The sequence below is a fragment of the Balaenoptera ricei genome, chromosome X (assembly GCF_028023285.1).
Source record: "Balaenoptera ricei isolate mBalRic1 chromosome X, mBalRic1.hap2, whole genome shotgun sequence".
In the NCBI taxonomy this organism is placed as follows: domain Eukaryota; kingdom Metazoa; phylum Chordata; class Mammalia; order Artiodactyla; family Balaenopteridae; genus Balaenoptera; species Balaenoptera ricei.
Window position 1 is genome coordinate 67,284,020 of NC_082660.1, and position 20,409 is coordinate 67,304,428.

General features: G+C 38.6%; 1 protein-coding gene across 1 annotated transcript in view; it reads right to left on the reverse strand.

The window, feature by feature from the left end:
- Positions 1–20,409, reverse strand: part of ABCB7 (ATP binding cassette subfamily B member 7) — a 151,010-nt gene that overhangs the window by 17,288 nt on the left and 113,313 nt on the right. The window contains exons 11-13 of the mRNA XM_059911792.1: positions 20,038–20,201; positions 19,750–19,879; positions 2,039–2,210 (exon numbers count right to left, since the gene is read on the reverse strand). Of these exons, the coding sequence (XP_059767775.1) occupies positions 2,039–2,210; positions 19,750–19,879; positions 20,038–20,201 (466 nt within the window). The remainder of the gene's footprint in view (positions 1–2,038; positions 2,211–19,749; positions 19,880–20,037; positions 20,202–20,409) is intronic.

Here is a 20,409-nt window from a genome sequence, read left to right on the forward strand (position 1 = left end):
AAAATCTGCTAGAACTGACTAATTACCCCCAACTAATTCCCAGTCCAATGCTCTTCCTTTCACAATGTACAAACCCATAATTATTCTTAAATTTATTCTAGAGAAAATAAAGCAATCTTTCTTTCTCCACTGGGACTCCTGCAGGTCTAAGGCCATCAATCTTACATAAAACTATGGTTGAAAGTACAAAAGATGGTGCTTTGCTGAATATGTCCCTTTTGGCTTCTTTTCTTGTTCATTATCCATTAATTTATCAATGTCTGAAAAAACTTGTACTTTTTAGCATCAGTAACCTGTTCAGAAAACAAGCCCTACCTGTTGATTATCTGGTACACAAGTATTATTTCACTTTTATCTGTTCTTCAATTATTATCTTCAACTGGTAAGAGGGGCTCCTTATGTCTAATATTAGTGAATACGTTTATATTCATACTATCCACACTCTTCCTCATTTTGTAAGTTCAAAATTCTCCTATCAAGACAGGCAGTATGCCAGAACAATCTGCTTACCCACCTAGCAACTCAGCAGCAGAAAGCTCCAAAAAGAACTAGATACTCAGAGGAAGAACTAGTTTTCACATGTTTCCCAAATTTCAAGTGGAAACCAACCCAGTTTCAATTCTATTCAATAGAATTTGGAAAAGAAACATTTGTTTGTTCTCTACTGAAATTATTTGCATAGGTGCTAAATAATATATTGCTCATTTTGAGAGGCCTGGTTGTAAGGCAATGGGTATGAGGTAAGAATAAAATTTCGTTAAACATTCCTACCCCCAAAGGCATGCAGAGAGGAAGAAAATGATTGAAAAATGGGATGCAGCATAGCTAACTGAAGCAAAGTCATGTTTGGGAGGGCTAGTCTGTATTAAGTGACAAATTGGGGATCTCCAGAATTAGCCCAATGGATAAATAATCTGGGGTGTGGGCTAGTTTATTGGAAAGTCCTATGAAGAGCAATGGTAAAGTATAAAGGTGGACTGGAATGAAGCAGGCATCTTATACTATCAGGTAATGACTAAATAGCTACTACAAACCAACTAAACTTGAAAATAATCTTTGCTTAGTATTTTCTAAACCTAGATCAAAACTTTCTAATAGACTGCAAATTCCTTGAGAGTAGGTCCCTTGATGCTTCATCTTTTTAACTCTCAAATCATTTAGCACAGCTGCTTGCACATTGCATGTACCTAATCAATGTTGTGAATAACTGAAGCCAGCTTACAATGAAGAGGAACAGGGATTCATTAAAATTCATGTGGAGTATTCTTCATTCTTTTTCCTTACCCTCATCCCTAATCTATACATTTCCTCCCCAAACTAAACTAGAATGAAGAGTAAATGTAAAGGATGCAGTATGTTTATGAGTTACATTAATACTTTCAGGCATTAGATATCATTATACTTTTAGAATTCAAATAATTTAGGGCAAAGAAACATTTTTATGGATCCTCAAAAAAATTCAGTCATTTTAGGATGATCCATTATTAAACAGAGTAATCATCTCATAATTAAACACTTAAAATGTGCAAGCCCTAAAATTTACTTGGCCACTGAACCAACAAAGACATGAAAATGAAGTTGGCTGTAAGGAAGTATAAGTATAAGGAGGTCTAAAGTATTGAAAACACCCCATAATGATCTAGGAAATTATGAGGAGATACACTATTTACTATCAAATTTCTTGTCCCTACTCTTACTTCTTTCCCATGTGAATAATGACCTTGGCTTACCTTTAATATTAAGATTACGGATAATAAGTTAGCACTGATCTCAACATGTATCAGTAACTTACTATTAAGCACTTACAGTGTTTGCAGCTGCAAGTGAAAACAAAAGAGACTTGCATGATTTGAGAACAGTTACTTCTAGCAAGCTGAATTGTTTACAGTGACAGGCAGGAAACCGGGGAATTTGTCAAAAGAGACTGGATGAGCACTATGTTTGTACTCTGTCTTTACATTTTCTAGTAAATGGCCCTGACAAATTAAAGTGTGGAGGGAGTATGTAAGTGGGGGCCAGATCTAAAATCTTTGATTACCTGAAAGCTTGAGTCCTCGTTCCCCTACTTGGGTGTCATATCCATGTGGCATTCGAAGAATTGCATCATGGAGTCCAGCTAATTTTGCCACTGCATACACTTCCTCTGGTGAAGCATTGATGTTTCCATATAAGAGGTTGTAGTAAATGGTATTATGGAAGAGGACAGCATCCTGGAGCAGATTTATATATACACACATAGACATGCATGTTCATATTTAACAATTCAAAGAATAGTAAAGACATAAAGGCATAAAAAGTAAAGCATTATAACTCCTTTTATCACCCCCACATGCCTGCTCCATTTCCTTTCCCAGAGCTAATCACTGTGAACAATTTGTTGTGTATTATCCTAGACTTTTTCTGATGCATTTATGTGCCTAAACAAACACTTTTTTTTTCCAACAGAAGTGGGGCCATACTATATATATTCGTTTGTAAGTTGCTTTTTTCACTTAACACAACCTGGAGATTGTTCATGTCAGTAACAGAAACCTACCTCATCCTTTTCAACAGTTGTGTGATACTAAGAATATATCATATTTATCTTATCCATTCCTCTACTGATGGATATTAATTAAAACTTCTGCTACTATAAACAATGTTGAAATAAAATATCATTGTATATGACTTATGTACACCCATGCATTTCTGTAAGAAGGATTCCTAGAAGCACACTGATGAGTTAAAAGGTAAGCATATGTTTATCCTTTGATAGAAATTGCCCAACTATCTTCCAAAAACGCTCCAACAGCATATATGCCAACCAACAGTGTACGAGGGTGCCAGGTCTCCATATCCTCAACAATGCTGGATATTAATAAGTTTTAGTTGTTGCTACTTTTAAGGGTAAAATGTGCTTTTTGTTTAAATTAGTATTTCCCTAATTACTAATGAAGCCAAATATATTTTTATATGTTTCTCAGAAGCTTTTAAATTGGACTTAAAACACAGAAAACAAAGAATTTATGCGCTATAGATTTTTGAGAAAGTTCACTGCAATCATTCATTTGATATTTCAACTTATTCTGACATGGAATACTAAAGCTAAATTACTTAAAATGAGCATCCACCTCCCACTTCTCTTTCAGTATCCAACAGTTGGAAGGTAACAGTAAGATGAAATAAAATGATTCCATTCATTAACATTAACCAGTACCCTCAATTAATTAAGATCTTCTTTAATATCATAATCAGCCCCAGAGTTACAGATATTATTTCAAATCACTTTAATAATTTTTATACCTATTACTGATATAAAATTTTCTTGTATTGAGATGGTAGTTAAAACTAATGAGTTTAAAGTTCTACTTAAACTTTAAGTAGAACTTCAGAAAATACTTATTTTAAAATATTTTACATTTAGAAAAGAAGTTAACAAACAAATGCTAACTGGAAATGTTGAAAATACAAAATATGGGGCATTGAGAAGACAGCGGAGGAGTGAGATGTGGAGATCACCTCCGCCCCACAAATACATCAAAAATACATCTACATGTGGAACAACTCCTACAGAACACACACTGAACGCAGGCAGAAGATCTCAGACTTCCCAAAAGGCAAGAAACTCCCCACGTACCTGGATAGGGAAAAAGAAAAAAGAATAAACAGAGACAAAAGAATAGGGATGGGACCTGCACCTCTGGGAGGGAAAGTTGAAGGAGGAAAGGTTTCCACACACTAGGAAACCCCTTCACTGGCAGAGACGGGGGGTGGGAGGGAGAGGGAAGCTTCGGAGCCATGGAGGAGAGCGCATCAACTGGGATGCAGAGGGCAAAGTGGAGAGATTCCGGCACAGAGGATCGGTGCCAACCAGCACTCACCAGCCTGAGAGGCTTGTCTGCTCACCCACCGGGGCAGTGGGGGCTGGGAGCTGAGGCTCAGGCTTCGGAGGTCAGATCCCAGGGACATGACTGGGGTTGGCTGTGTGAACACAGCTTGAAGGGGGCTAGTGCACCATAGCTAGCCAGGAGGGAGTCCGGGAAAAAGTCTGGAACTGCCTAAGAGGCAAGAGACCATTGTTTCAGGGTGCGTGAGGAGAGGGGATTCAGAGCACCACCTAAACAAGCTCCAGAGACGGGCACGAGCCGTGGCTATCAGCGCGGACCCCAGAGAGGGGCATGACATGCTAAGGTTGCTGCTGCATCCACCAAGAAGCCTGTGTGCAAGCACAGGTCACTATCCACACTTCCCAGGAGCCCATGCAGCCCACCACTGCCAGGGTCCCGAGATCCAGGGACAACTTACCCAGGAAAACACACGGCAAGCCTCAGGCTGTTGCAACATCACGCTGGCCTCTGCCGCTGCAGACTCACCACGCATTGCGTACCCCTCCCTCGCCCCAGCCTGAGTGAGCCAGAACCCCCTATCATGCTACTACTTTAACCTCGTCCTGTCTGGGTGGGGAAGATGCCCTCAGGCGACCTACACACAGAGGAGGGCCAAATCCAAAGCTGAATGCCAGGAGCTGTGCGAACAAAGAAGAGAAAGGGAAATTTCTCCCAGCAGCCTCAGAAGCAGTGGATTAAATCTCCACAATCAACTTGATGTATGCTGCATCTGTGGAATACCTAAATAAACAACGAATCATCCAAAAACTGAGGCGGTGGACTTTGAGAGCAACTGTAGACTGGGGTGTGCTTTCTGCATCTAATTTGTATCTGGTTTTATGTTTATCTGAGTTTAGTTTCTAGAGCTTACTATCATTGGTAGAATTGTTTATTGATCTGGTTGCTCTCTTTCTTTTTTTTAATATATATATATATATTTTTCCTTTTTCTCTTTTTATGACTGTGTATGTGTATGCTTCTTTGTGTGATTTGGTCTGGACAGCTTTGCTTTTACAATTTGTTCTAGGGTTCTGCCTGTCCGTTTTTCTTGTTTTGTTTTGTTTTTAGTATAGTTTTTAGCACTTGTTATCACTGGTGGATTTGTTTTTTGGCTTGGTTGCTCTCTTCCTTCTTTCTTTCTTTTTCTTTATATTACTTTTTTATTTCTTTATTTTTAATACTTTATACAATTTTTTATTTTAATAAGTTTATTTTATTTTATTTTTGTTTCTTTTTTCCGCTCCCTTTTCTTATGAGCTGTGTGGCTGACAGGGTCTTGGTGCTCCAGCTGGTTGTCAGGCCTGACCCTCTGAGGTGGGAGAGCCAAGTTCAGGACATTGGTCCACCAGAGACCTCCCAGCTCCACGTACTATCAAACCGCGAAAGCTCTCCTAGAGATCTCCATCTCAACTCTAAGACCCAACTCCATTCAAGGACCAGCAAGCTACAGTGCTGGACACCCTAGGCCAATCAATTAGTAAGACAGGAACACAACCCCATCCATTAGCACAGAGGCTGCCTAAAATCAAAATAAGTTCAAAGACCCCCAAAACACACGACTGGACGTGGTCCTTCCCACCAGAAAGATCCAGACTCATCCACCAGAACACAGGCAACAGTCCCTTCCAACAGGAAGCCTACACAACCCACTGAACCAACCTTACCCAATGCGGGCAGACAACAAAAACAACGGGAACTACAAACCTGCAGCCTGCAAAAAGGAGACCCCAAAAACAGTAAGTTAAGGAAATGAGAAGACAGAGAAATACACAGCAGATGAAGGAGCAAGGTAAAAACCCAAGAGGCCAAACAAATGAATAGGAAATAGGCACTCTATCTGAAAAAGAATTCAGAGTAATGATGGTAAAGATAATCAAAAAACTTGGAAATAGAATGGAGAAAATACAAGAAACGTTTAACAAGGACCTAGAAGAAATAAAGAGCAAACAACAATGATGAACAACAAAATAAATGAAACAAAAAATTCTCTAGAAGGAATCAAGAGCAGAATAACTGAAGCAGAAGAACAGATAAGTGACCTGGAAGATAAAATAGTGGAAATAACTACTGCAGAGCAGAATAAAGAAAAAAGAATGAAAAGAATTGAGGACAGTCTCAGAGACCTCTGGGACAACACTGAATGCACGGACATTCGAATTATAGGGATCCCAGAAGAAGAAGAGAAAAAAATAGGGACTGAGAAAATATTTGAAGAGATTACAGTTCAAAACTTCCGAAATATGGGAAAGGAAGTAGTCAATCAAGTCCAGGAACTGCACAGAGTCCCACACAGCATAAATCCAAGGAGAAACATGACTAGACACATATTAATCACACTATAAAAAATTAAATATAAAGAAAAACTATTAAAAGCAACACCGGAAAAGCAACAAATAACATACAAGGGAATCCCCATAAGGTTAACAGCTGATCTTTCAGCAGAAACTCTGCAAGTCAGAAAGGAATGGCAGGACATATTTAAAGTCATGAAAGGGAAAAACCTACAACCAAGATTACTCTACCCAGCAAGGATCTCATTCAGATTCGAAGGAGAAATTAAAACATTCACATAAGCAAAAGCTAAGAGAATGCAGAACCACCAAACCAGCTTTACAACAAATGCTAAAGGAACTTCTCCAGGCAGGAAACACAAGAGAAGGAAAAGACCTAGAAAAACAAACCCGAAACAATTAAGAAAATGGTAATAGGAACATATATATCAATAACTACCATAAATGTAAATGGATTAGATGCACCAATCAAAAGACAGACTGATTGAATGGATACAAAAACAAGACCAGTATATATGCTGTCTACAAGGGACCCACTTCAGACATACGGACACACAGACTGAAAGTGAGGGGATGGAAAAATATATTCCATGCAAATGGAAATCAAAAGAAAGTTGGAGTAGCAACTGTCGTATCAGACAAAATGGACTTTATTTTTTAATTTTTTAAAAATATCTTTATTGGAGTATAATTGCTTTACAATGGTGTTAGTTTCTTCTTTATAACGAAGTAAACCAGCTATATATATATATATATATATATATATCCCCATATCTCTTCCCTCTTCCATCTCCCTCCCTCCCACCCTCCCTATCCCACCCCTCTAGGTGGTCACAGAGCACCGAGCCCATCTTCCTGTGCTGTGCGGCTGCTTCCCACTAGCTGTCAATTTTACATTTGGTAGTGTATATATATCCATGCCACTCTCTCACTTTCTCCCAGCTTACCCTTCGCCCTCCCCATGTCCTCAGGTCCATTCTCTAGTAGGTCTGCATATTTATTCCCATCCTGTCCCTAGGTTCTTCACACCCATTTTTTCTCTTTTAGACTCCATATATGTGTGGTAGCATATGTTATTCGTTTTTCTCTTTCTGACTTACTTCACTCTGTATCACAGACTCTAGGTCCATCCACCTCACTACAAATAATTCAATTTCATTTCTTTTTATGGCTGAGTAATATGCCATTGTATATATGTGCCACATCTTCTTTATCCATTCATCTGTCGATGGACACTTGGGTTGCTTCCAGGTCCTGCCTATTGTAAACAGAGATGCAATAAACATTGTGGTACATGACTCTTTTGGAATTATGGTTTTCTCAGGGTATATGCCCAGTAATGGGATTGCTGGGTCGTATGGTAGTTCTATTTTTAGTTTTTGAAGGAAACTACATACTGTTCTCCATACTGGCTGTATCAATTTACATTCCCCCCAAGAGTGCAAGAAGGTTCCCTTTTCTCCACACCCTCTCCAGCATTTATTGTTTATAGAATTATTCATGATGGCCATTCTGACTGGTGTGAGGTGATGCCTCATTGTAGTTTTCATTTACATTTCTCTAATGATTAGTGATGTTGAGCATCCTTTCATGTATTTGTTGGCAATCTGTATATCTTCTTTGGCACAATGTCTACTTAGGTCTTCTGCCCATTTTTGGATTGGGTTGTTTGTTTTATTGATACTGAGCTGCATGAGCTACTTGTATATTTTGGAGATTAATTCTTTGTCAGTTGCTTCATTTGCAAGTATTTTCTCCCATTTTGAGGGTTGTCTTTTCTTCTTATGCTTTCCTTTGCTGTGCAAAAGCTTTTAAGTTTCATTAGGTCCCATTTGTTTATTTTTGTTTTTATGTCCATTTCTCTAGGAGCTGGGTCAAAAAGTATCTTGCTGTGATGTATGTCACAGAGTGTTCTGCCTATGTTTTCCTCCAAGAGTTTTATAGTGTCTGGCCTTACATCTAGGTCTTTAATCCATTTTGAGTTTATTTTCGTGTATGGTGTTAGGGAGTGTTCTAATTTCATTCTTTTACATGTAGCTCTCCAGTTTTCCCAGCACCACTTACTGAAGAGGCTGTCTTTTCTACATTGTATATTCTTGCCTCCTTTATCAAAGATAAGGTGACAATATGTGTGTGGGTTTATCTCTGAGATTTCTATCCTGTTCCACTGATCTATATTTTTGTTTCTGTGCGAGTACCATACTGTCTTGATTACTGTAGCTTTGTAGTATATTCTTAAGTCAGGGAGCCTGATTCCTCCAGCTCTGTTGTTCTTTCTGAAGATTGCTTTCGCTATTCGGGGTCTTTTGTGTTTCCATACAAATTGTGAACTTTTTTGTTCTAGTTCTGTGAAAAATGCCAGTGGCAGTTTGATAGGGATTGCATTCGAATCTGTAGATTGCACTGGGGAGTACAGTCATGTTCACAATGTTGATTCTTCCAATACAAGAACATGGTATATCTCTCCAACTGTTTGTACCATCTTTAATTTCTTTCATCACTGTCTTATAATTTTCTGCATACAGGTCTTTTGTCTCATTAGGTAGGTTTATTCCTAGGTATTTTACTATTTTTGTTGCAGTGGTAAATGGCAGTGCTTCCTTAATTTCTCTTTCAGATTTTTCATCATTAGTGTATAGGAATGCATTAATTTTGTATCCTGCTACTTTACCAAACTCATTGATTAGCTCTAGTAGTTTTCTGGTAGCATCTTTAGGCTTCTCTAAAGATGAAGCCTAAAGTTCTAAGAGAACTTTAGAACTCTCTGCAAACAGTGACAGCTTTACTTCTTCTTTTCCGATTTGGATTCCTTGTATTTCTCTTTCTTCTCTGATTTCTGTGGATAAACCATCCAAAACAATGCTCAATAATAGTGGTGAGGTCGGGCAACCTTGTCTTGTTCCTGATCTTAGTGGAAATGGTTTCACTTTTTCACCATTGTGGATGATGTTGGCTGTGGGTTTGTCATATATGGCCTTTATTAGGTTGAGAAAAGTTCCCTCTATGCCTACTTTCTGGAGGGTTTTTATCATAAATGGGTGCTGAATTTTGTCGAAAGTATTTTCTGCATCTATTGACATGATCACATGGTTTTTATTCTTCAATTTGTTAATATGATGTATCACACTGACTGATTTGCATATATTGAAGAATCCTTGCATTCCTGAGATAAATCCCACTTGATCATGGTGTATGATCCTTTTAATGTACTGTTGGATTCTGTTTGCTAGTATTTTGTTCAGGATTTTTGCATCTATGTTCATCAGTGATATTGGCCTGTAGTTTTCTTTCTTTGTGACATCTTTGTCTGGTTTTGGTATCACGGTAATGGTGGCCTCGTAGAATGAGTTTCGGAGTGTTTCTCCCTCTGCTATACTTTGGAACAGTTAGAGAAGGATAGTTGTTAGCTCTTCTCTAAATATTTGATAGAATTCGCCTGTGAAGCCATCCGGTCCTGAACTTTTGCCTGTTGGAAGATTTTAAATCACAGTTTCAATTTCAGTGCCTGTGATTGGTCTGTGAATATTTTCTATTCCTACCTGGTTCAGTATCGGAAGGTTGTGCTTTTCTAAAATTTTGTCCATTTCTTCCAGGTTGTCCATTTAATTGGCATATAGTGGCTTGTAGTAATCTCTCATGATCCTTTGTGTTTCTGCAGTGTCAGTGGTTACTTCTCTTTTTTCATTTCTAATTCTATTGATTTGAGTCTTCCCCCTTTTTTCTTGATGAGTCTGGTTAATGGTTTATCAATTTATCTTCCCAAAGAACCAGCTTTTAGCTTTATTGATCTTTGATACTGTTTTCTTTATTTTTTTCATTTATTTCTGATCTGATCTTTATGATTTCCTTCCTTCTGCTAACTTTGGGTTTTTTTTTTGTTTTTCTTTCTCTAATTGCTTTAGGTGTAAGCTTAGGTTGTTTATTTGACACGTTTCTTGTTTCTTAAGGTAGGATTGCATTGCTATAAACTTCTCTCTTAGAACTGCTTTTACTGTATCCCACAGGTTTTGGGTCACTCTGTTTTCATTGTCATTTGATTCTAGGTATTTTTTGATTTCCTCTTTGATTTCTTCAGTGATCTCTTGGTTATTAAGTGGTGTATTGCTTAGCCTCCATGTGTTTGTATGTTTTATAGATTTTTTTCCCGCAACTGATACCTAGTCTCATAGAATTGTGGTTGGAAAAGACACTTGATACGATTTCAAATATCTGAAGTTTACCAAGGCTTGATTTGTGACCCAGTATATGATCTATCCTGGAGAATGTTCCATGAGCACTTGAGAAGAAAGTGTATTCTGTTGTTTTTGGATGGAATATCCTATAAATATCAATTAAGTCCATTCTGTTTAATGTGTCATTTAAAGCTTGTGTTTCCTTATATATTTTCATTTTGGATGATCTCTCCATTGGTGACAGTAGGGTGTTAAAGACCCCTACTATGATTGTGTTAGTGTTGATTTCCCCTTTTATGGCTGTTAGCTCTTCCCTTATGTGTTGAGGTGCTCCTATGTTGGCTGCATAAAGATTTACAATTGTTATATCTTCTTCTTGGATCGATTCCTTGATCATTATGTAGTGTTCTTCTTTGTCTCTTGTAATAGTCTTTATTTTAAAGCCTCTTTTGTCTGATATGAGAATTGCTACTCCAGCTTTCTTTTGATTTCCATTTGCATGGAATATCTTTTTCCATATCCTCACTTTCAGTCTGTTATGTGTCCCTATGTCTGAAGTGGGCCTCTTGTAGACAGCATATGTACAGGTCTTGTTTTTGTATCCATTCAGCCAGTCTATGTCTTTTGGTTGGAGGATTTAATCCATTTACATTTAAGGTAATTATCGATATGTATGTTCCTATTACCATTTTCTTAATTGATTTGGGTTTGTTATTGTAGATCTTTTCCTTCTCTTGTGTTTCCTGCCTAGAGAAGTTCCTTTAGCATTTGTTGTAAAGCTGGTTTGGTGGTGGTGAATTCTCTTAGTTTTTGCTTGTTTGTAAAGGTTTTAATTTCTCCGTCGAATCTGAATGAGATCCTTGCTGGATAGAGTAATCTTGGGTGTAGGTTTTTCCCTTTCATCACTTTAAATACGTCCCGCCACTCCCTTCTGGCTTGCAGACATTTTGCGGAAATATCAGCTGTTAACCTTATGGGGATACCCTTGTATGTTATATATTGCTTTTCCCTTGCTGCTTTTAATATTTTTTCTTTGTATTTAATTTTTGCTAGTTTGATTAATATATGTCTTGGTGTGTTTCTCCTTGGATTTATCCTGTATGGGAGTCTGTGCTTCCTGGACTTGATTAACTATTTCCTTTCCCATATTAGGATAGTTTTCAACTATAATCTCTTCAAATATTTTCTCAGTCCCTTTCTATTTCTCTTCTCCTTCTAGGACCCCTATAATTCGAATGTTGGTGCGTTTAATGTTGTCCAAGAGGTCTCTGAGACTGTCCTGGATTCTTTTCATTCTTTTATCTTTATTCTGCTCTGCGGTAGTTAGTTCCACTATTTTATCTTCCAGGTCACTTATCCGTTCTTCTGCCTCAGTTTTCCTGCTATTGATTCCTTCTAGAGAATTCTGTATTTATTGTGTTGTTCATCATTGTTGTTTGCTCTTTAGTTCTTCTAGGTCTTTGTTAAACGTTCTTGTATTTTCTCCATTCTATTTCCAAGATTTTGGATCTTTACTATCATTACTCTGAATTCTTTTCCAGGTAGACTGCCTATTTCCTCTTCATTTGTTTGGTCTGGTGTGTTTTTACCTCACTCCTTCATCTGCTGTGCGTTTGTTTGTCTTCTCATTTTGCTTAACTTACTGTATTTGGGGTCTCCTTTTTGCAGGCTACAAGTCTGTAGTGCCCGTTGTTTTTGGTATCTGCCCCTAGTGGCTAAGGTTGGTTCAGTGGGTTGTGTAGGCTTCCTGGTGGAGGGGACTAGTGCCTGTGTTCTGATGGATGAAGCTGGATCTTGTCTTTCTCGTGCGGAGGTCTGCGTCTGGTGGTGTGTTTTGAGGTGTCTGTGACCTTATTATGTTTTTAGGCAGCACCTCTGCTAATGGGTGGGTTTGTGTTCCTGTCTTGCTAGTTGTTTGGCATAGTGTATCCAGCATGTAGCTTGCTGGTCATTGAGTGGAGGTGGGTCTTTGCGTTGAGATGGAGATCTCTGAGAGAGCTTTCGCTGTTTGATATTATGTGGAGCTGGGAGGTCTCTGGTGGACCAATGTCCTGAACTCGGCTCTCCCACCTCAGAGGCACAGGCCTGACACCTGGCTGGAGCACCAAGATCCTGTCATCCGCAAGGTTCAGAATAAAAGTGAGAAAAAAATGAAAGAAAGAAAGAAAGAAAAAAATAATAAAATAAAATAAAATAAAGTTATTAAAATAAAAAATAATTATTAAAAATTAAAAAATTAAAAGGTAACTAAAAAAGGAAACAAAGACACAAGATAGCAACCAAAACAAAAAACAAATCCACCAATGATAAGAAAAAATTAAAAACTGTATTTGAAAAAAAAGAAAACGGGCAGACAGAACCCTAGGACAAATGGTAAAAGCAAAGTTATACAGACAAAATTACAGACAGAAGCATACACATACACACTCACAAAAAGAGAAAAAGGGAAAAATATATATATATCGTTGCTTGCAATGTCCACCACCTCAATTTAGGATGATTCATTGTCTATTCAGGTATTCCACAGATGCAGGGTATATCAAGTTGACTGTGGCGATTTAATCCACTGCTCCTGAGGCTGCTGGGAGAAATTCCCCTTTCTCTTCTTTGTTCGCACAGCTACTGGGGTTCAGCTTTGGATTTGCCCCTGCCTTTATGTGTAGGTCACCTGAGGGCGTCTGTTCTTCGCTCAGACAAGACGGGGTCTAAGTAGCAGCTGATTATGGGGCTCTGGCTCACTCAGGCCGGGGGGAGAGAGGGGTACGGAAGGCGGGGCGAGCCTGCGGCGGCAGAGGCCAGCATGACGTTGCAACAGGCTGAGGCATGCCGTGTGTTCTGCCGGGGAAGTTGTCCCTGGATCACAGGACCCTGGCAGTGGCGGACTGCACAGGCTCCCTGGAAGGGAGGTGTGGATAGTGACATGTGCATGCACACAGGTTACTTGGTGACTGCAACAGCAGCCTTAGCATCCCATCCCCGTCTCTGGGGTCCATGCTGAGAGCCGCAGCTCACGCCCATCTCTGGAGCTCGTTTAGGTGGTGCTCTTAACCCCCTCTCCTCGTGCACCGCAAAACAAAGAGTCACGAAAAAGTCTGTTGCCTCTTCGGCAGTTCCAGACTATTGCCCGACTCCCTCCAAGCTAGCTGTGGTGAACTAGTCTTCTTCAGACTGTGTTCACGCAGCCAACCCCAGTCCTCTCCCTGAGATCTGACCTCCGAAGCCCAAGCCTCAGATATCAGCCCCCACCAGCCCCGGTGGGTGAGCAGACAAACCTCTCGGGCTGGTGAGGGCTGGTCAGCACCGAGCCTCCATGCGGGAATCTCTCTGCTTTGCCCTCTGCACCCCTGTTGCTGTGCTCTCCTCCGTGGCTCCGAAGCTACCCCCAGCCTACCCCCGTTTCCGCCAGTGAAGGGGCTTTCTAGTGTGTGGAAACTTTTCCTCCTTCACAACTCCCTCCCACTGGTGCAGGTCCCGTCCCTATTCTTTTGTCTCTGTTTTTTCTTTTTCCTTTTGCCCTACTCAGGTGCTTGGGGAGTTTCTTGCCTTTTGGGAGGTCTGAGATCTTCTGCCAGCATTCAGTAGGTGTTCTGTAGTAGTTGTTCCACATGTAGCTGTATTTCTGATGTATCTGTGGGGAGTAAGGTGATCTCCACGTCTTACTCTTTCACCATCCTGAAGGTCTTCTCAAAATAGACTTTAAAATAAAGACTATTACAAGAGACAAAGAAGAACACTACATAATGATCAAGGGATCAATCCAAGAAGACGATATAAGAATTGTAAATATATATGCACCCAACATAGGAGCACCTCAATACATAAGGCAAATGCTAACAGCCATAAAAGGGGAAATCAATAGTAACACAATAATAGTAGTGGACTTCAACACCACACTTCCACTAATGGACAGATCAACCAAAATGAAAATAAATAAGGAAACACAAGTTTAAATGATACATTAAACAAATGGACTTAATTGACATTTATAGGATATTCCATTCAAGAACAATAGAATACACTTTCTTCTCAAGTGCTCATGGAACATTCTCCAGGATAGATCATATCTTGGGTCACAAATCAAGCCTTGGTAAATGAAAGACAACTGAAAAGGTATCAAGTATCTTTTCCGACCAGAACGTTATGGAACTAGATATCAACTACAGGAAAAATCTGTAAAAAATACAAACACATGGAGCCTAAACAATACACTACTAAATAACCAAGAGATCACTGAAGAAGTCAAACAGTAAATCAAAAGATACCTAGAAACAAATGGCAATGAAAACATTGCGACCCAAAACCTATGGGATGCAGCAAAAGCAGTTCTAAGAGGGAAGTTTATAGCGACACAATCCTAGCTCAAGAAACATCTCAAATAAACAACCTAACCTTACACCTAAAGCAATTAGAGAAAGAAGAACAAATAAACCCCAAAGTCAGCAGAAGGAAAGAAATCATAAAGATGAGATCAGAAATAAATGAAAAAGAAATGAAGGAAACGATAACAAAGATAAATAAAAGTAAAAGCTGGTTCTTTCAGAAGATAAACAAAATTGATAAACCATTAGCCAGACTTATGAAGAAAAAAAGGGAGAAGACTCAAATCAATAGAATTGGAAATGAAAAAGGAGAAGTAAACACTGACGCTGCAGAAATACAAAGGATCATGAGAGACTAATACAAGCAACTATATGCCAATAAAATGGACAACCTGGAAGAAATGGACAAATTCCTAGAAAAGCACAGCCTTCCGATACTGAACCAGGAAGGAATAGAAAATATGAACAGACTGATCACAAGCACTGAATTTGAAACTGTGATTTAAAATCTTCCAACAAACAAAAGCCCAGGACCAGATGGCTTCACAGGTGAATTCTACCAAACATTTAGAGAAGAGCTAACACGTATCCTTCTCAGAGTCTTCCGAAATACAGCAGAGGGAGGAACACGCCCAAACTCATTCTACAAGGCCGCGAGCACCCAAAACCAGAAAAAGATGTCACGAAAAAGGAAAACTACAGACCAATATCACTGATGAACATAGATGCAAAAATCCTCAATAAAATACTAGCAAACAGAATCCAACAGCACACTGAAAGGATCATACACCATGATCAAGTGGGATTTATCCCAGGAATGCAAGGATTCTTCAATATACGCATATCAATCAACATGATATACCATATTAACAAACTGAAGGAGAAAAACCATATGATCACCTCAATAGATGCAGAAAAAGCTTTTGACAAAATTCAATACCCATTTATGATAAAAACCCTCCAGAAAGTAGGCAGAGAAGAAACGTACCTAAACATAATAAAGGCCATATATGACAAACCCACAGCTAACATTGTTCTCAATGGTGAAAAACTGAAACCATTTCCACTAAGATCAGGAGCAAGACAAGGTTGCCCACTCTCACCACTATTATTCAACATAGGTTTGGAAGTCTTAGCCACAGCAATCAGACAAGAAAAATAAATACAAGGAATCCAAATCGGAAAAGAAGAAGTAAAACTGTCACTGCTTGCAGATGATACGATACTATACATAGAGAATCCTAAAGATGCTAGCAGAAAACTACTAGAGCTAATCAACGAATTCTGTAAAGTAGCAGGATACAAAATTAATGCACAGAAATATCTTGTATTCCTATACACTAATGATGAAAAATCTGAAAGAGAAATTAAGGAAGCACTCCCATTTACCAATGCAACAAAAAGAATAAAATTGCTAGGAATAAACCTAACTAAGGAGACAAAAGATCTGTATGCAGAAAACTGTAAGACACTGATGAAAGAAATTAAAGATGATACAAACAGATGGAGAGATATACCATGTTCTTGGATTGGAAGAATCAATATTGTGAAAATGACTATACTACCAAAAGCAATCTACAGATTCAGTGCAATCTGTATCAAACTACCCATGGCATTTTTCACAGAACTAGATCAAAAAATTTCACATTTTGCATGGAAACACAAAAGACCCCGAATAGCCAAAGCAATCTTGAGAAAGAAAAACGGAGCTGGAGGAATCAGGCTCCCTGGCTTCAGACTATACTACAAAGCTACAATAATCAAGACAGAATGGTACTGGCACAAAACCAGAAATATAGATCAACGGAACAGGATAGAAAGCCCAGAGATAAACCCACACACATATGGTCACCTTATCTTTGATAAAGGAGGCAAGAATATACAATGCAGAAAAGACAGCCTCGTCAATACGTGGAGCTGTGAAAACTGGACAGCTACATGTAAAAGAATGAAATTAGAACACTCCCTAACACCACACACAAAGATAAACTCAAAATGGAGAAAGACCTAAATGTAAGACCAGATACTATAAAACTCTTAGAGGAAAACACAGGCAGAACACTCTTGACATAAATCACAGCACGATCCTTTTTGACTCCCCTCCTAGAGAAAGGGAATTAAAAACAAAAATAAACAAATGGGACCTAATGAAACTTAAAAGCTTTGCACAGTAAAGGAAACCATAAACAAGATGAAAAGAAAATCCTCAGAATGGGAGAAATATTAGCAAATGAATCAAGGGACAAATAATTAATCTCCAGAATATACAAGCAGCTCATGCAGCTCAATATCAAAAAAAATAAACAACCCAACCCAAAAATGGGCAGAATACCTAAATAGACATTTCTCCAAAGAAGATATACAGATCGCTAACAAACACATGAAAGGATGCTCAATATCACTAATCAATAGAGAAATGCAAATCAAAACTACAATGAGGTATCACCTCACACCAGTCAGAATGGCCATCATCAAAAAATCTACAAACAATTAATGCTGGAGAGGGTGTGGAGAAAAGGGAACCTTCTTGCACTGTTGGTGGGAATGTAAATTGATACATCCACTATGGAGAACAGTATGGAGGTTCCTTATGAAGCTAAAAATAGAACTACCATACGACCCAGCAATCCCACTACTGGGCATATACCCTGAGAAAACCGTAATTCAAAAAGAGTCATGGAACACAGTATTCATTGCAGCTCTATTTACAATAGCCTGGAGATGGAAGCAACGTAAGTGTCCATCGACAGATGAATGGATAAAGAAGATGTGGCACATATATACAATGGAATATTACTCAGCCATAAAAGGAAATGAAATTGAGTTATTTGTAGTGAGGTGGATGGACCTAGAGTGTGTCATACAGAGTGAAGTAAGTCAGAAAGAGAAAACCGAATACCGTATGCTAACACATATATATGGAATGTAAAAGAAAAAAATGGTTGTGAAGAACCTAGGTGCAGGACAGGAATAAAGACGCAGACATAGAGAATGGACTTGAGGACACGGGGAGGGGGAAGGGTAAGCTGGGACGAAGTGAGAGAGTGGCATGGACATATATACACTACCAAATGTAAAACAGATAGCTAGTGGGAAGCAGCCGCATAGCACAGGGAGATATGCTCGGTGGTTTGTGTCCACCTAGAGAGGTGGGATAGGGAGGGTGCGAGAGAGACGCAAGAGGAAGGTAATATCGTGATATATGTATATGTGTAGCTGATTCACTTTTTGATACAGCAGAAACTAACACACCATTGTAAAGCAATTATACTCCAATACGGGTATTAAAAAAAAGGGAAATAAAAAATATAAGGTAAAACAAAAATTAAGTAAATAATCCATAATCCCACCATCCAGCAATAACTACTATTAACATGTTGGTGTATTTTCTCCAATATTTTTTCTGTTACAATGTATTCATTTAATATTATAAAACTGAGATATTACATTTTGTTTGGAACTTCTTTTTCAACAAACTTTGTATCTGAGCATTTATCCATGACACTCAATACTCTTTACAAACATGATATTTAGAAATGACTGTATGACATTTGATCCTATGATGATAATTTAACCATCTACTTAATACTGGACTTTATAGTGTTTCCAACTTCTGCTGGTATAAATAACACTATAATGAACTGTTTAGCATAGAAAAATCTGTTCACTTCCCTGTTTATTTCCTTACTAAAACTTCCTAGAGGCAGAATTACTGTAATAAAGGGTATACATATTTTTCAGACTCTTGCTACATACTGCCAATTTGTTCATCAGGAAAGTTGTATGCTTCCTCCAGCAAAACAGATTAGCCATTTCACACAGCCTTGCTCAAACTAAATACTATGAGTTTTAAAATCTTCAGCAGTTTAATAGGTGATAAATGGTATCCCATTGTTGATTTAATTACTAAGACTTCTAATGAGGATGAGTATCTTTTCTTTCATTTATTGACCATGTATATTTTTCCTTAGTGAATAAAACATTTTATTTTTCAAAACAATGAGGGTAATTATTATACAGCCCAAGAGAATGGATGAGGACACTGAGCCCTAAGCAGGCACAGCCCAGAGTTCAGTTCACTTGATACATGGTTTAGGTCAGTGTTTTTCAACATATAGTCTACAAATCACCTAAATCATCTAGGAGGCATATTCAAAAATGCAGGTTTCTGGGGCCCCCACTGCCCTCCTAAACCAGAACCAAGGTGTGTGAAAGAGAGTTGGAATTTCGATAATCTCCCTAAGTGACTCATGCACACTAGATTTGGGATTCTCAGTGAAAGAGAGGACAGGGCAGAGTGGCATGTGTTAGATCACTTGATGACCTTTTACAAGCTACATAAAAGGAACTGTCTGATCCCTTTCTTACAGTTCTCCCAGGGAGTTGGTTCTGATTCTAGGCTGCAACTAATTCCCAGGTCTGTCTATTGGCTTTCAGTATAAGAAAAAGTCACATCCTGTAAGGCTACCTCCTTCTTATCTTCTCAGATCTTACTCTGAACTTATGTTTCCCCCTAAAGTCACTCAGCATATACTTGTTAAATGCTCACTATGGGTTGGGCACTGTGCTTGGTACTGCGGGAACAAGGCATACCAACTTGAAGTTGGCAGCCAGACTGCTTTGTAATTTTTATAAATTTACTCTGCCAAAAACTGCTCAAAATTAAAATAATAGTTTTCATTTACTGAACAATTATGTGATGGACATTGTACTTGGTACTTTACACATATTATCTCTACTTCATAATAATTCTGTCCTATAAGAAAATGGTATCCTTATTTTACAGATGAGGAAACTGAGGCCCAAGGCCATACAACGTATATGGGTTAGAGCTGGGCTTAGAATCCTGTTCTATTTGACTCCAGTCTGGGCTCTTTCCTCTATATTATGCTATCTTCCTAAGGCTTAAAAAAATCTTCCCATCATGAAGATTTTTGAATTCATGTTTTTTTGTCTTTTTGGTAACGGAATATGGCCTGTAGGGCCTAACACTTCCAACTTAATTAGCTATACTGACTCTCTGGATTCAAATGATTCTAGTAGAAGATCCACCAACCCAAAATATCTTCCCCCAAATAAGTTTTTTTCTTTTTTTGAATACCTGAGGTACCACTCCCACTGCCCTCCGAAGGCTTTCCAGGCTCACATCTTGTATATTTTGACCAGCAAGGTAAATGTTACCCTTTTGAGGCTCATAGAAGCGAAACAACAGCCTCACTATTGTGCTTTTCCTGAAATAGGAGACAAGGAAAGGTTATGTAGCTCCAACTGGCATTAGGGAACCCCTATTTTAAACCACAGTAATCATTTTATTATGACAAATAAAAAATATTACAATGGGAGTCAGCAATCAACAATGCAGAATTTTATAAAGAACTAAATTACCCACCCTGACCCACTACCTCCTACAATGGCCACTTTCTTTCCTGCAGGAACTTCAAAAGATATTCCACTAAGGACTTTCTGCCCCTCAATGTATTCAAAATGCACATTATCAAAGGCCACCGTAGCTGTCTGTGGTGTGATCTGAAGGGGAGATGCCATCGCTTTGTCCTAGCAGGGAAGAGAAAAGAAAAGCCACTTTACACACCTCCTAGAGTACAGCTATGCAATTTTTTAATTCACAGAGAGAAAAAGGAAAATAAAGGGAAAGGAGGAGGTTTATAAGTGGTGTTAGACCACTTCTAAGCATGCTTTTAAAAATGTTTTTTCACTCCTCACTGTTAAGGGTAAAAATCCTGAATGCTTTGATTTCTGATCA